The 14,105-nt window shown below is 41.7% G+C and overlaps 1 protein-coding gene across 2 annotated transcripts in view; it reads left to right on the forward strand.

The window, feature by feature from the left end:
- The first annotated feature begins 1,264 nt into the window (after nucleotides 1–1,264).
- The window catches only part of Vps13c (vacuolar protein sorting 13 homolog C (S. cerevisiae)), a 147,135-nt gene continuing 134,294 nt past the window's right edge, over nucleotides 1,265–14,105 (forward strand). For both annotated transcript variants that reach the window (XM_013010094.1, XM_013010095.1), the window contains exons 1-2: nucleotides 1,265–1,394; nucleotides 14,018–14,061. In XM_013010094.1, coding sequence (XP_012865548.1) covers nucleotides 1,295–1,394; nucleotides 14,018–14,061 — 144 coding nt within the window. In that variant the 5' untranslated portion in view covers nucleotides 1,265–1,294. The remainder of the gene's footprint in view (nucleotides 1,395–14,017; nucleotides 14,062–14,105) is intronic.

Raw genomic sequence — 14,105 nt, forward strand, 5'->3', positions numbered from 1 at the left:
GTCTTACATTTTGTATAACACTGATTGTAGCTGTTCTTTTTTTTTTTTTCCAAATTTGTCCCCAGTGGACTTAAATTTTATCTATCTGTCTGTCTGTTTATCTATGCTGGTACTGGTGCTTGAATTAAGGGCCTTCAAGGTCTTACCTTTTTCCACTCAAGGCTAGTATTTTTACACCTGACCCATGTCTCCACTTTTGCTTTTTGATAGTTAATTGGGTATGAGTCTCTTCGTCTGTCCCAGATGGTCTGAAACATGATGCAACTGTGAGCCACCAGCACTGGACTCCAGTGGATTTATATTTGAGAAACAACTTTTCCGAGGATGTTGTAGCAGCCTGGATTGTTGAGGAACAATATAGTTTTTCAGATATTAGCTTTACTTTGTATCAAAGCATGTCATAAATGCTTGTGACTAGAAGTAATTTCACTATATCTTAGGCTTTTCTGTGATATCTCAACCAGCCTTTGAAAAAACTAAAATCCCCCTCTAGTTTTGTAACGAGACAACTGGTTTGTCAGTGGACGGTTGATATTTCACCAGTTGTTGAAAGTTCTTGCAGTGTAAAAAAGTCCTGCTTTGAAGGTCCTGCCACACAGAGACATGGGAGAAAAGTGACATAAATAACCAAACCTCCTAGTTCAAGTGGGGGTGGGTATTAAGGCCTGAGTTTCATTTCCCTAAAGGACAGCAAACTAAAAGCAGTGGTTGGTGAGTGAAGGATCAATGAGGGCAAGAAGGAATGCCTTTCTAAGGGGCAAGCACGTCTCTGCCATCCTGACCAGGTTTTTACCCCTTCGTCCTGCTCTTCAGTCATTCCAGTGCCTGCTTGAAAGAAGTTTCTGGAAGCTTGGCAGGGCGGTCCGGATCCAAGATTGGAGGGGGGGGGGTCCCTGGGGGCTGTGGTCAGGGAGGTCACCTGCACGCCTTTGTGTCCTGAACTTTTCTCTCCTTTCCCTGGGATGCTCAGGTAGGGTGGCCCAAGACCCGCACAGCGTCCATCCCGCGACTCCCCCTCCGGCCGCAGGAGGACGCACGGGGACGGAGGGAGGCGGAGGAGGAAGAAGGGTCCGCACACGCATGCGCGCTGGTGGCGTCCCGCGTACGCGCACGGGCGCGCGCGACGACGACGAGGGGGGCGGGACGAGGCGGGGCGTGGCGCCGCCGCAGGGGCCTGTCATTCGCGGCGCGGGTCGCCGCCTTCAAAGCAGCGCCCGGTGGTGGTTCCGGCTCCTCCTTCTCCGCGGCCTGGGTTCTTCGCCGCTTTCCCTCCCCCCCACCCCCCCCTCCCATCATGGTGCTGGAGTCGGTGGTCGCTGACCTGCTGAACCGCTTCCTGGGGGACTACGTGGAGAACTTGGATAAATCCCAGTTGAAGCTGGGCATCTGGGGCGGTAAGCGCGGCGGCGCGGCCGGCCTGAGGGGAAGGCGGTGGGACGCGGCCATCCTCGGAGACTCCCGCCTCGGTCGTCGGGCGTCCGCGGGCCTCGGGGAGGGGGACGCCGCGGCAGGTGCGGCGGTCCTTGCCGACCTCGGGGAAGGGGGACGCCGCGGCAGGTGCCGGGGGAGGGGGTCCTCGCGGGCCTCTCGGTGCGGGGGAGGCGGGGTTCCCCCCTTCCCCTCCCCCTCGGGCCTGGGCCGGCCCAGGTGGGCCCAGCTGGGAGCTCGGCCGCTCTACCCTTGTCCTTGGGCTGCGGGCCCTTTCTCAGTTGCCCACCTCAGGTTGGTCCTTTGGGCCCCCTTGCATTTAAAAACAAACAACAAAAAACACACACAGACCTTGTTTTTGCCTTGCCATCTCTTGGGGGGGGGTGTTCATAAGGTCATGCGCACTTGGGTTGCGGCGTGGGGGGGGAGAAGGGAAAATTGCGTTTCTCAGTCCTCTTTCCCCCAGTCAGCTCCCAGCTGGCTGGAAAGTAGCTTCCTTCTCTGTAAAATACGGAGGGGGAAGAGCATGAAGGAGGAAGGCGTGACCCTCAGAGGCTCAGACTAGCCTGCTGCGCCAGGGGAAAGCGGTTTCTTCCCTTAAAAAAAATGTGACTTTCGATTTTATTTCGCAGCGAGTGAGAGAGACAGATGTTCAAGCCACGATTAGCATCCTCACTGATAGGTGTCTGCTCGGTGGTTGCATGACTCAGGAATGTCTGCCAACTTTCTAATCCTAGAGATTAGGTGTATAAAAGTAGATAATAAGTGATATGCTTGTCCTGTTGAGAAAACTCAAAAACTTGGTTAAGTCGGGGATGTAAAGCTCAGGGGTAGAGTAGTTAGCCTAAGTTCCATCCCCGACACTGGAAAAAAAAAAGAGCTTAATTATGTAATTTCGTGCACAAATTCTGTGTTAAACTTTGGGAATATTGGGGATACTTTACAGAGGATTTGGAAATTTTGGAGAGAAATTAAAAAAAAAACCTACTCAAATAGATGAAATTGATTTTAACCACCAGTAAGGATAAACCTGAATTATATGATAGGGTGACCACTAGCCATGGTAGGTCGGGCCAGACACATGGCTCATGCCTGTATTAACAGGAGGCTTGAGCCCTGAGGATTGCAGTTCCAAGCCATCCAGGGCAGGAAAGTCCCTGAGAGTTTTTTTGTTTTTTTTGTTTTTTTTGGCAAGTCCTGGGGCTTGAACTCAGGGGCTCTGTCCCTGATTCTCTCTGTGCTTAAGGCTAGCACTCTACCACTTGAGCCACAGTGCCACCTCTGGCTTTTCTGTTTATGTGGTACTGAGGAATTGAACCCAGGGCTCATGCATGCTAGGCAAGCACTCTGCCACTAAGCCTCATGTCCAGCCTCCTGAAATTCTTTGTTTCCAATTAGCCACTAAAAAGCCAGAAGTAGAGCTGTGGCTCAAGTGGTAGAGCAGTAGCCTTAAGCAAGAAAACTCTGGGCCAGCACCCAAGCCTTTGAATTCACATTCTAGGACTGGCACAACCCACAGGACCCCCCCCCCCAAATAACAAAAACAAAAACGTAGGATTTTGAATATGAGAAGTTCTAAGAATCTTTTTTCCAGTTAACCACCAAAAAAGCCAGAAGTGGAGCAGTGGCCCAAGTGGTAGAGCACTAGCCTCAAGCAAGAAAACTCTTAGACAACACCTAGGCCCTTGAATTTTTTTTTAAAGGTTACTGTACATTTGATTGGTGTTCTGTGGTTTTCCCATAAGTGCATACTTTGTTTACCCTTCCATGAAACATAATGTGCTAAAGGAGAGCAAAAGAAACATTAAAGAACTAAATGTTTAATGTTTTCTGATGAGATTAAGCTTTCTTCAGAATACTCATTGGTAATACGAGTTATTCCCTGTAGTTTGAAAACATTTGAAATTTGAGAAAGCATTGAGCTAGCAGTTGTGAAGTCTGAAAGAGCTCTCAGTAACAGTTTTATCTTAGTTTACCTAACATAAAATAAGTATTTTAATATTCCCCCATGTTCAAATCAGACCTGACAGTATGGTCATGTGTCATTGCTACCTAGGTTTTAATAAGTGGTAATATTGTGCTATGTTTGTGTCTGACATTTTTTTTAATGAAAAGAGATACATGGATACTGTATAAGGTCCCTTCACCATCAAATCTTGCCCTTTTTACCTTCTGAAGGGCCTAGCAGTGTCAAGTTTCTTATGGTAGCAGTGTGCTGTGTGAAGATTTTGAACTCACCATCAAAATTAAAGTGCTATAACTTTATGTAATTTTCCTTACCCCCATAATTTTTGGGTGAAATTGAGGAATGGAGACTTCCATTCTTTCATTTTCTATTTTTGTTTGTTTTGTTTTCTTTCTCTCCGATCCTGGGGCTTGAAATCTAGGCGTGGGTGCTGTCCTTGAGCTCCTTTCGCTCAGCGCCAGCATTCTACCACTTGAGCCACAGCACCGATTCCAGCTTTTTTTGTGTGATTAATTGGAGATAAGAGTTTCATAGACGTTCCTGCCTGAGCTAGCTTCATACTGCAATCCTCAGATCCCAGTCATATTCTGTTTTTAATGAAATTAATTAGCTGTTATTTTTGTAATGCAAGAGATTAAACCCCTGGGCCTTGTACAGGTTAGGTGGTGCTCTACCCCAAGCTACACCCTCAGCTCTGTGCTGTTTTCTGTTTAGAAGAAAGTGTCCTGCCAGGAGTTTACATCAACTATATAACATGCCCGAGGATATAAATTCATCTCTTTGACAAATGGTTCAGTGAGCATTCAATTAAGTATTCTCTTAGTCTTGCCAGCCCACAGTCTGCTTTTATAAAGTTTGGCTATGTTATTTGTGTGGTTGCTGCATTAGCTAAAAGTCATGTGCTATTACAGTTATTGCTCAATATATTGTCTTTAAAACTCTTGATTCTCCTTAAAATAGACAACATATGTGAGTCAGTTATTTCTGTTCTTTGAAAATATTGTTGAGGAAATCTGTCTTAGTTTTAGGGTATACAAATGGGAGTGTTTAATAAAGTAGCTGATATATGACATCCAAGGGTTGCTAAGCTTTACAAAAAATTGAACATGTTATATAGTCTTTTTTTGCATGTTAGCAAGTAAGAGTTACATGTTCATGGAATTTGGTTTTTCAGTTTTCCTCTTGCTGAATTTCCAAGTGTTCAGAAAAGGAATTCATCATAGAGAAATTTCATGTACCTGATCTCACTGCTGTTGGAGATAAATTTCTTAATTGGAGTTTTGACTAGTCTAAGATAGTGGCTTTCAAAGGCAGGAGGTGTGGCTTTGTTTCTGAGGAGATACTTGGCAAAGGGTAAGACATATTTGGTTGTCACAGGTTGTGAGGTGTGCTGATGGCTTGTGGTGAGGGACCCAGGGTCACTGCTGAACATTTCAGGGTAGGGGACACTCCTTGGTAATGATGAATTATCTAGTCTCAAATGCTAAGTTGAGAAACCTGGTTTAAAGAACAACTGAAGTTGCCTCCTCCATTTAAAGGAGACCTATGGTGGCTAACAAATTTTAGTAAGATGTAAAAGGAAGTCTGTTACTCTTCAGAAATTCCTAATGGGAGAACAGAAGCTTTATGAAGTGGCTTGAAATGTGTCATGTCAGTAAAGATGCATAATCTTGGCTCCAATTATTGCAGGGAATAGTTTCCAGGTCTTGTGCAAACATTGGGGAAAGATTGTGCTGTACATGTATTCATACATATATAGACATTATAGTTCAATATACACAATAAAACGGTACAGTGAAAAGGAAGGGGGAACATTACTGGAAAGTCTAGAATCAGGAGGTATACTTTGAACATTTCTTTTTAAATTGGAGAAGCAAAAAGAAAAAGGAGTCAACAAAAAATGGTAATTGCCGTTTCCTTTTGTATTTTTATTAATTTTGTGTGTTTTAACTGCATGCATACGTGCAAGTATGTATGTGTGTGTGCACGTGCATGCACATGCACGTGCATGCACGGGGTCCTGAACTTAGAGCTTAGGCACTGTCCTTTAGCTTTTTCACTCAAGCTGGTACCACAGCTCAAGATAAATGTCTTATGGACTTTTTTGCCTGGGTTGGCCTGGAACTGTTATCCTCGATCTCAGTTTCCTGAGTAGCTAGGATTATAAATGTGAACCACTAGTACCTGGTTTAGTGAACATTTTTAAATACCATTCAGTTCCTATATATTATATTATGTTATATTTTTGGCTGGTTCTGGGGCTTGAACTCAGGGCCTAGGCACTGCCCCTGAGCTTTTGCTTATGGCTAGCTGTCCACCACTTGAGCCACTGCTCCACTTCTGGCTTTTTGGTAGTTTAGTGGAGATAAGAGACTCACAGACTTCCTGCCTGGGCTGGCTTCGAACTGTAATCCTCAGATTTCAGCCTTTTTTTTTTTTTTTAATTAGTCATGGCACTTGCTCTGGGCCTGGGCGCTGTCCCTCAGCCCATCAGATCAAGGATAGTGCTCTACCACTTGAGCCACAGTGCCACTTTCGGTTTTCTGGTGGTTTATTGGAGATAAGAGTCTCACGGTATTTCCTGCCCGGGCTGGCTTTGAACCAGAGATCTGAGGCTCAGATCTCAGCCTCCTAAGTAGTTAGGATTACAGGTATGAGCTACTGGCTCCTGGCTTCCTATGTATTTTTAAAAGTGGTGTAGGTAAAATATATCTTTAAAAACTTGCTGTTGCTGAATGAAAAATGAGGCTCTGATTATCTGCTAGCTGTAGGAAACTTAGTCTTTGTTTCCTAATTTGAGAAATGGATGTTTAACACTTGCAATGTTTGTGATATCAAGGGTGTGAAACTCTGTATAATTGTTAGTGATAGCTATTAATGGGGAAGGTAAACCCAGTAGATGAAACAGCCTGCTTTGCTTTCTGTTTACCTAAGTGTTCCTTCTAACTTCAGACTTGAGGGTGGGGGTGGGGGGTGGATATATAGGGTGATAATTTTGGGTAGAGCTAACATTACATGTCTAAACATTCCATACTTTCTAAACAAATTCATGAAAAATAAAACACTATCTGTATTTGAGTTTATACTTAACAGTACTTATACCACCTGCTACCAGTTTGTAAGTGAGGCTTCCAAAGGTTCAGGAAAGTGCCTGGTGGGTATATGCTGCCCACACAGACAGGAAAGTTCATCTCAGTTCTTGTTCCCCACAAACTGGCACCAACCAGGAGATAAATCACATACCCTTAAGCTATCTGAAGTGAGTCCAGGATATAATTGTTTTGAGAGTAACATCAAAAAGACATGTTGAAATGCCAGATCTTTTGCAATTTGGCTGAATAAGTATTGTTGCAATGTAGACTCTTTGTCAATTTGATCCTGGAGTGATTTGCTGCAGAGGAGTGGAAACTCTTCTCACTTCCATGACAAGTAGAACAAGCTAGTGGCTGTGATAAGAGGGGTGCAAGGGGTGGTGGTGGTGGTGGTGTTTGGCTGTGGTGACCAGGATTAGGAGTCAGGTGCTGCCTGTGCACTCAGTCCCCAATGCTTTCCCATCACCTGCCAGTTACGGGGCAGTACCCCTTACTCCAAATTCCTGGGACAAGAATTGTTGTAGATTTTGCATTCTTTCAGATTTTGGAATATCCACTACTAATGAGATTTCCTGGGGTGGAATAAACTTCATAATTTTTCATATATACCTTCTACATACAGACTGTCATTTTCTGCAGTGTTTTAATGCACTTGCATTTTGCCTGTCATGTGTTATGTGGGGTTAGGTAAGGAGTTTTCTACTTGTGGTATTTTGTCAACACTGAAAAGGTTTTGGATTTTGGAGTATTTCAGATTTTTGGAGTAGGGAATGCTCATTTTACACTGATGGAGCAGAGCAGGGGAAGGGAGGAGAATGGGTTTGGCATCAGCACCAGGAATAAGGAAAGCTGGATCTTCTTTCCCTGACACTGCCCAGTGGGAGGTTTTTGGCAAGTCACTGACTAGTATTATTCTTCTCTTACCTGAAGAGTTGGACCAGATCTTCTCTTCTGGCTTTAAAATCTGTGATCTGAGTAAAACCGTCAGGCTGAGCTCCTCATTAGATGAGTGATTTTGCCAGCTCCTGCAATGCTCTAGTAAGGAATGTAGTCAGATAATGCAGTGTTAGCTTTCTTTTCTCTTCTTCCCTCAGTCTTGGCTACTAAAGAGCCACAGTCGGGCTGGGAAAGTTGGCTTAGTGGTAGAGTGCTTGTCTCGCATGCATGAGGCCCTGGGTTCGATTCCTCAGCACCACATAAGCTGGAAGTGGAAACTGTGGCTCAAGTGGTAGAGCGCTAGCCTTGAACTGAAGAGCTGAGGGACAATGCCCAGGCCCAGAGTTCAGCCCCCATGACCCACCAAAAAAAAAAAAAAAGAGCTACAGTCATGAAGTAGAAGAGATAAATGGACTTCTAGTTTCCTGCTCATATCTGATAGGACATGTGTTCATATCTGTCAATCTAAGGCTAATATAATTTAAAATTTTTTCTCTCAACATATGTAAACTTGTGCAGAGAATTTTTTTAAAGTCCTTTCTTCCCACTTAACACCTGGTACAGTGGAGGCCACATTTCTTATTAGCTTGTCCTATAGCACATGCAGCAAAAATGAGTGTAGTGCACTGTATTTATGATTATAAAGCAGTGCTTAAAAATTGGAAACAGCTTTGTACATGTTTAAAAAACATTTTTAATATACAATTCACTCCTTTTTAAGAAATAGAACAGAAAAATCAGTACTTTGTTAACCTTTCTGTAGGAAGTTCATGAGCTTCAGATCCCTAAAATGAACCAAAGGGGGGAAAGTTCTATGGTAATTTGCAGCATCCTGTATCAATAGGGGAAGAGGAAGAGCCCGTTCTTTCTTTTCTTTTTTCTCCCATTCACTGTGAACACAGCTTAAAAATAATCTTGATTAGTTAATTGAGTCAAATCGCTAGATTCATTTGAAACGAATTGCTACAGTATTTTCTTTAGCATTTGCTAAACTGCGAGTCATTAAAATGACATGCGTCTAAAAACTGTTTAGTAGCCAGGTGGCTCTAGCCTGTTCAATCCTAGCTACTTGGGAGGCAGAGATTGGAGGAACACAGTTTGGGGCCAGCAGGTGGCTGTGAGTGGTGGCATTACGCCAGCAGTGTGGGAAAGCACAAATAACGGGCATGAGTATAAGATAAGACCCTTTTGCAAAAAAGGGACTGGCAGGGTAAGTGACTCAGTTGTAGAGCACATGCCTAGCAAGGGCAATGCCCTGCGTGTTAACTCCAGTGATACAAAATAAATAACTGAAATAAATAACTGTTTAATAATTTACTTGAGCTCATTTCAGTCAAAGATGCATGTGCCAGAACTTTGTGATAATACTTTTCAAGTAAATGATGGAAGTTTATGTAGTAAACACATAAAAAAAATAAGTGCATAGCGATATATATTCATTTTTCGCTGTTTTACATTATGCTGATGGATTATGGCACGACATTTTTGTTTGTTGTTGCTTTTTGTTTTTAATCACAGCTTTGGATTAACCTTTATGTTTTATATTAAGAACATTGACCAGGCAGTCAGGAAACATGGGTTCTATTCTTAGTACTGTTGCAAAGTACTTGTATAACCTTGGATAAACTATCTCATCTCTTAGACTTAATTTCGTCATGTAGAAAGTGTAGAAGGATTGCATTTGAAGGTCTGTAGTGTTCCAGAATGGTGCTAAAACATAATTTGTGAATTGCTTTTCTGTTCTGAAAAGGACGAACTAAAGAAAGTCCTAAAATGGCCAATTTGCAGTGTCATCTCCTGTGTATGTGTTCTTTCTTTCCCCTGTGTCACTGTCCTTTCTTCAGCTAGTTAGTGCTCCTAATATAACCCCTTGACTCTTCCTGATGTTTTCCTAACATAGCCCCTCTATTTGCTTATGCCCTTGTATGTATTTTACTTACCTTTTTCATTTTCACATCTTTTAAAATGCAGAGATCAGATAAAAAATACCTGCAGTACACAGGCCTCTCAGAGTTTATACTTTCCCCAGATCAATTAGATTTATAACCTGAATTAAATCTTGTACCCTTTCTGCTCTGCTGTTTGGTGTTCTGAACACAGAATTGAGCATCAGAATATTTGAGTGTTGGCTCTACATTTTGCTAGGTTACTATAGTACTCTCACACTAGTCATTTAGCCTCAGGAAGTCTCACTTTCTTTTTCTTAGTATATGCTTCCTTCCTTTTGTCCAAGCGTCTTTGAAGGTCTTGTAATAGATCTGAAAATGTTTTCAAAATAATAAAATACAAGTTATGTTTTCCCTCTCCCATTTTTTGGTTAAAGTGCTAGGGATTGGTCTAGTGTCTCATACATGCCAGCCAGGTGTTCTACCACTTAAGCCACACCTCAATCATTTGTTTTGGAGATAGGGTTCCCTAACTTTGCCTCTAACATTATTTTCTTGCCTCTACCTCCAGAGTAGCTGGTGATTACAGGCATGCACACAATTCCAAGCTTAAGTGTATGTCTTTATTTTACTTGTTTCTAACCTCCCACCTACGCTTTATGCATTCTAAATCAATTAAGTCAATATTTACTGATTATACACTGTGTGGAAAATAGGTAAGGAGTTAGGGATTTATGTAAAGTTAAATATTAGCTACAGGTAAGAAAGGTATAGTCTAAGCTTGTGGGAGTTTGGGGAGGTTATGCTGACTGGAGATATTTTCGTGCAGCACTGTATTTCTTATGCTCATTTTGTGACCATTGTGTTTTTAAAAACCATTCTTAGATATTGGTAGGTTTGTCCTGTAATATATTAGTCCCAGTTATTTTTTTATGTATAAATACACTGAAAGTTGGTTGTTTTCTGTAACTTAGCAACTATTCTCATTTTTTTTTCTTTTAAAAGTTTGCTTATTTTGTTTATTGCCAGTCCCAGGCCTTGAACCCAGGACCTGGGCACTGTCCTGGAGTTTCTTTTGCTCAAGGCTAGTGCTGTATACCACTTGAGCCACAGGGTCACTTCTGTCCTTATCTGAGTGGTTTATGGAAGTAGAGTCTCAGGGACTTTACTGCCAGGGCTGGCTTTGAACCATGATCCTCAAATCTCAGATTCAGCTCTTATTTATTTTATTTTACTTTTTGGTGCTCCTGTGGCTTGAAGTTGGCCTGGCACTGTCCCTTAGCTTTTTCACTCAAGATAGTGTTCTACCACTGGAGCCACAGCTCTACTTCTGGCTTTTTGGTGGTTAAGTGGAGATAAGTCTTACAGACTTTCCTGCCCAGGCTGGCTTTGAACCGTGATCCTTGAATTTCAGATTCCTAAGTAACTAGAAATACAGGCATGAACCACCAGTGCCAGACTCATTTTTTTCTCTTTTAAAGAGAATTTGACATATTTAAAGGATTTACATTGATTTCTGCCTGGTGGCCCATGAACACAGATTAGTAGATTTTGATTTAGGTTTACCCATTTAGAAGATAATTCTTAAAATAACCTTCAAAGTGGGCTTTGACACTTATGTGTAACTTTTCCAGCAGTGGTATTCATCTAGAATGTTTGTGTGGGGACATCAGTGAAGTAGGGCTGTACCTACCTGTTGCCTGTTTCTGGCTGTCAGTTCATGGAGAAAACCACTGAGCTTTCTTTACTGTCTCACTCCTTGGTGTCTTTGGACTTAATAAGATTAAGAGCCACTGATGGGATTGGCTTCAGTGCTCTGCTGTGTTCTGCTTGTTCACATTCAAGTATATCCATCATGAGTCATTCTGTCCTAGTTTGTTTTTAAATTTAAGATTAGACACAAATATTTACCTTTTATTTTTTTTCACAATTGTTCTGTGGCCTCTGTGTTGTGTTGTCTTTCTTTCTTTCTTGTTGTGAAAATACTGTACAGAGGGGTTACAATTTCAGGGGCAAGATAATGAGTACATTTCTTATCAAGCATTGTAGCCTCCTCCTTTGTTTCCCCTTCCCATCCTTATCAAGCATTGTAGCCTCCTCCTTTGTTTCCCCTTCCCATCCTCCTTCCCCCATCCTCCCCATCCCCCCCATGTTTTCTCCTCCTCCTCCTCCTTCTTTTTCTGTGGTGGGCATGAACTCAGGGCCTGGGTGCTGTCCCTTAGCTCTTCAGCTCAAGGCTAGTGCTGTACCACTTGAGCCTCAGTGCCATTTCTGGTTTTCTGACCGATTTATTGGAGATAAGAGTCTCATGGACTTTATTTAGTGCCTGGGCTGGCTGAATGTGATCCTTAGATCTCAGCATCATGATTAGCTAGGATTACAGGAGTGAGCCACTAGTACCCGGCTTTGTCTCTGTGTTCTTAAACCTGACAATCTAGCTACAATTCTAAAATTACTTGTATGTGTTTGCAATTACTATGTTTCCTTGAAAGAAAATGGTATCTTTCTTTGCTTGTTAGGACTTGGTTAATTATAAAATTGTTTATTTTTAGGGGAGACATGTCTTAGTGTTATCAATTATTTTTATAAATGGAATTTTTGAGCTGAGTGTGGTATATGCCTGTAAATCAGTTCCGATGCAGAGGAAATCGAGTCAGGAGGCTGGTGAGTTTGAGGCTAGCTTGGAACACACTGAAACTCAGGCTACATATATAGTGAGATTCTGTTTTACCAAAAACAACAACAACAAACTGAAACAATTGGCAAATGCTATACATTGAGATATGTAATAAAGCTGCTGTATCAGTAGTGTGTGTGGTAGCCAATGCTTTACTTGCCTGGGGCACTCATTTACCCTTTGCTGGAATGTATTTTTATCCCCTGGGGCTAATGTTTAACTCAAAGCTACTGCTTTCCTCCCTTCTCATTGTATCAGCACTAGTGACTCCTCCTTCAATACAAATAATTATAGTATGATATTGCTATAGTTAATTGTTTGTTACATCACATTCACAGATTTTAGAGAAGTTTGTATTTGTAAGACTGGGTAACTGAAGCTAATAATTCTTTGTTACTTTTAGGTATCCACAGGTTAGTAGATATTAGGTGTGGAAAGACTTAAATACTGAGGCAGGTTGACCTTAGAATTTTTCTACTTGTTATAATTTGTATAATAATTTCATATAAAAGTAATATCTTGGGCCGGGCACGGCACTGCATGTGTGTAATCCTAGCTATGCAGGATATAATCCCAGCTGTCACACAGATGTAGGGCATTGTGGTCCAGGGGGGCCCTGAGTAAAAATGCAAGACCCTGTTTGAAAAGTAAGTAAAGAAAAAGGGCTGTAGATGTGGCTCAAGTGGTAAAGTACTTGCCAGACAAGTACAAGGCCCTGAGTTAAATCCTTGGTACTACAGAAAAAAAGTAATAACTGATGATTACAATAAAAATACTGAAATGATTACTAGAAAATTAATCTTTAATTCCACCATTAATGGTAACTACTTATAATTTCCCTGTTAGTTTTTCTAAATATACTGATTTAACTTTTTTTTTTAAGTCAATGTTTCTCATCACCCATTACTTTGTCTAAGAACCAAGACACCTGCAGTAGGAATAACCCTCTTTTTATATGTTCATTCATAATATTATACCATATACATTCAATGTTAGTTCCTCAAAGGTGGTTGGTTATAAAAACTTCATTTTGAGCATTCTTTGTGACATCTGACCCACCAGGTGAGAGTCCCTGGGGTGGAATAGTCAGAACTCACAATCAGGTTTGAAAGTTTTCATGTGGACCTTAGATCTTGCTAGACTGGTTTGAGGGGTTTCAAATAGGCAGGATGTGAAGATCCTTTCTTTAGCTTGAAGAGAGGTCCCAATTGTGACATAGTGCAGTTCATCATGTAATAGAAGTAAACCTAGAAATATTTATTGCTTTTCTTCTTTAATTGCAGTTTGCATCAATATATTTTGAACATAGAAATATATTTTGTATGTTTTGGAAGAGGCACTGTGGCTTAAGTGGTAGAGCGCTCTCCTTGAGCTGAAGAGCGCAGGGACAGCACCCAAGCCCAGAGTTCAAGTCCCATGACCCACCAAAAAAAAAAAAATACATTTTGTATGTAGAAAACTTTATGAAGCCCTGGTGGCTCATGTTTGTAATCCTAGCTACACAGGAGACTGAGATGTGAGAATATGGGTTCGAAGCCAGTCCAGGCAGGAAAGTCCCTGAGACTCTTAGCTCTAGCCACCAGAAAACCAAGAGTGGAGCTGTGGCTCAAAGTGATTGAGCAGAAAAAGCTCAGGGACAGTGCCCAGTCCTGAGTTCAAGCCCCACAACCAACAAAACAACAACAACCAAAAATACCACCACTAATTTTATGAGCATTATGGTATCTCATTTGCTTTTTGTTGGTGCTATGAACTTGTACAAATATATTTATAATTTTAAAATTGCACCTTTCTGGACATTCTTAAATCTTTAGAAAAACTTTGATTTTCTATGAACATGCCCCCATTGTGTTTTCTACACATGTGCAGATAGGAGGATTTGTGCCTTCTTGCTGCCTTCTGTGTCGCCTTAGGTCCCTTCTTCACCCTGTGTTCTTAGCTGTTAGCATTGTATTCTCAGTGTTTAGCAGATTCTCATTATGGTGGATTAGACTAGTTGGTATTAATATTTTATTTTTCCTTTTTTATATAGGCAATGTGGCTTTAGATAACCTACAGATAAAAGAAAATGCTCTGGTAAGTTCTTTTTTTTTTTTAACTATCCTAATAACTCATTTGAG

The sequence above is a fragment of the Dipodomys ordii genome, unplaced genomic scaffold (assembly GCF_000151885.1).
Source record: "Dipodomys ordii isolate 6190 unplaced genomic scaffold, Dord_2.0 Scaffold11, whole genome shotgun sequence".
Taxonomy (NCBI): domain Eukaryota; kingdom Metazoa; phylum Chordata; class Mammalia; order Rodentia; family Heteromyidae; genus Dipodomys; species Dipodomys ordii.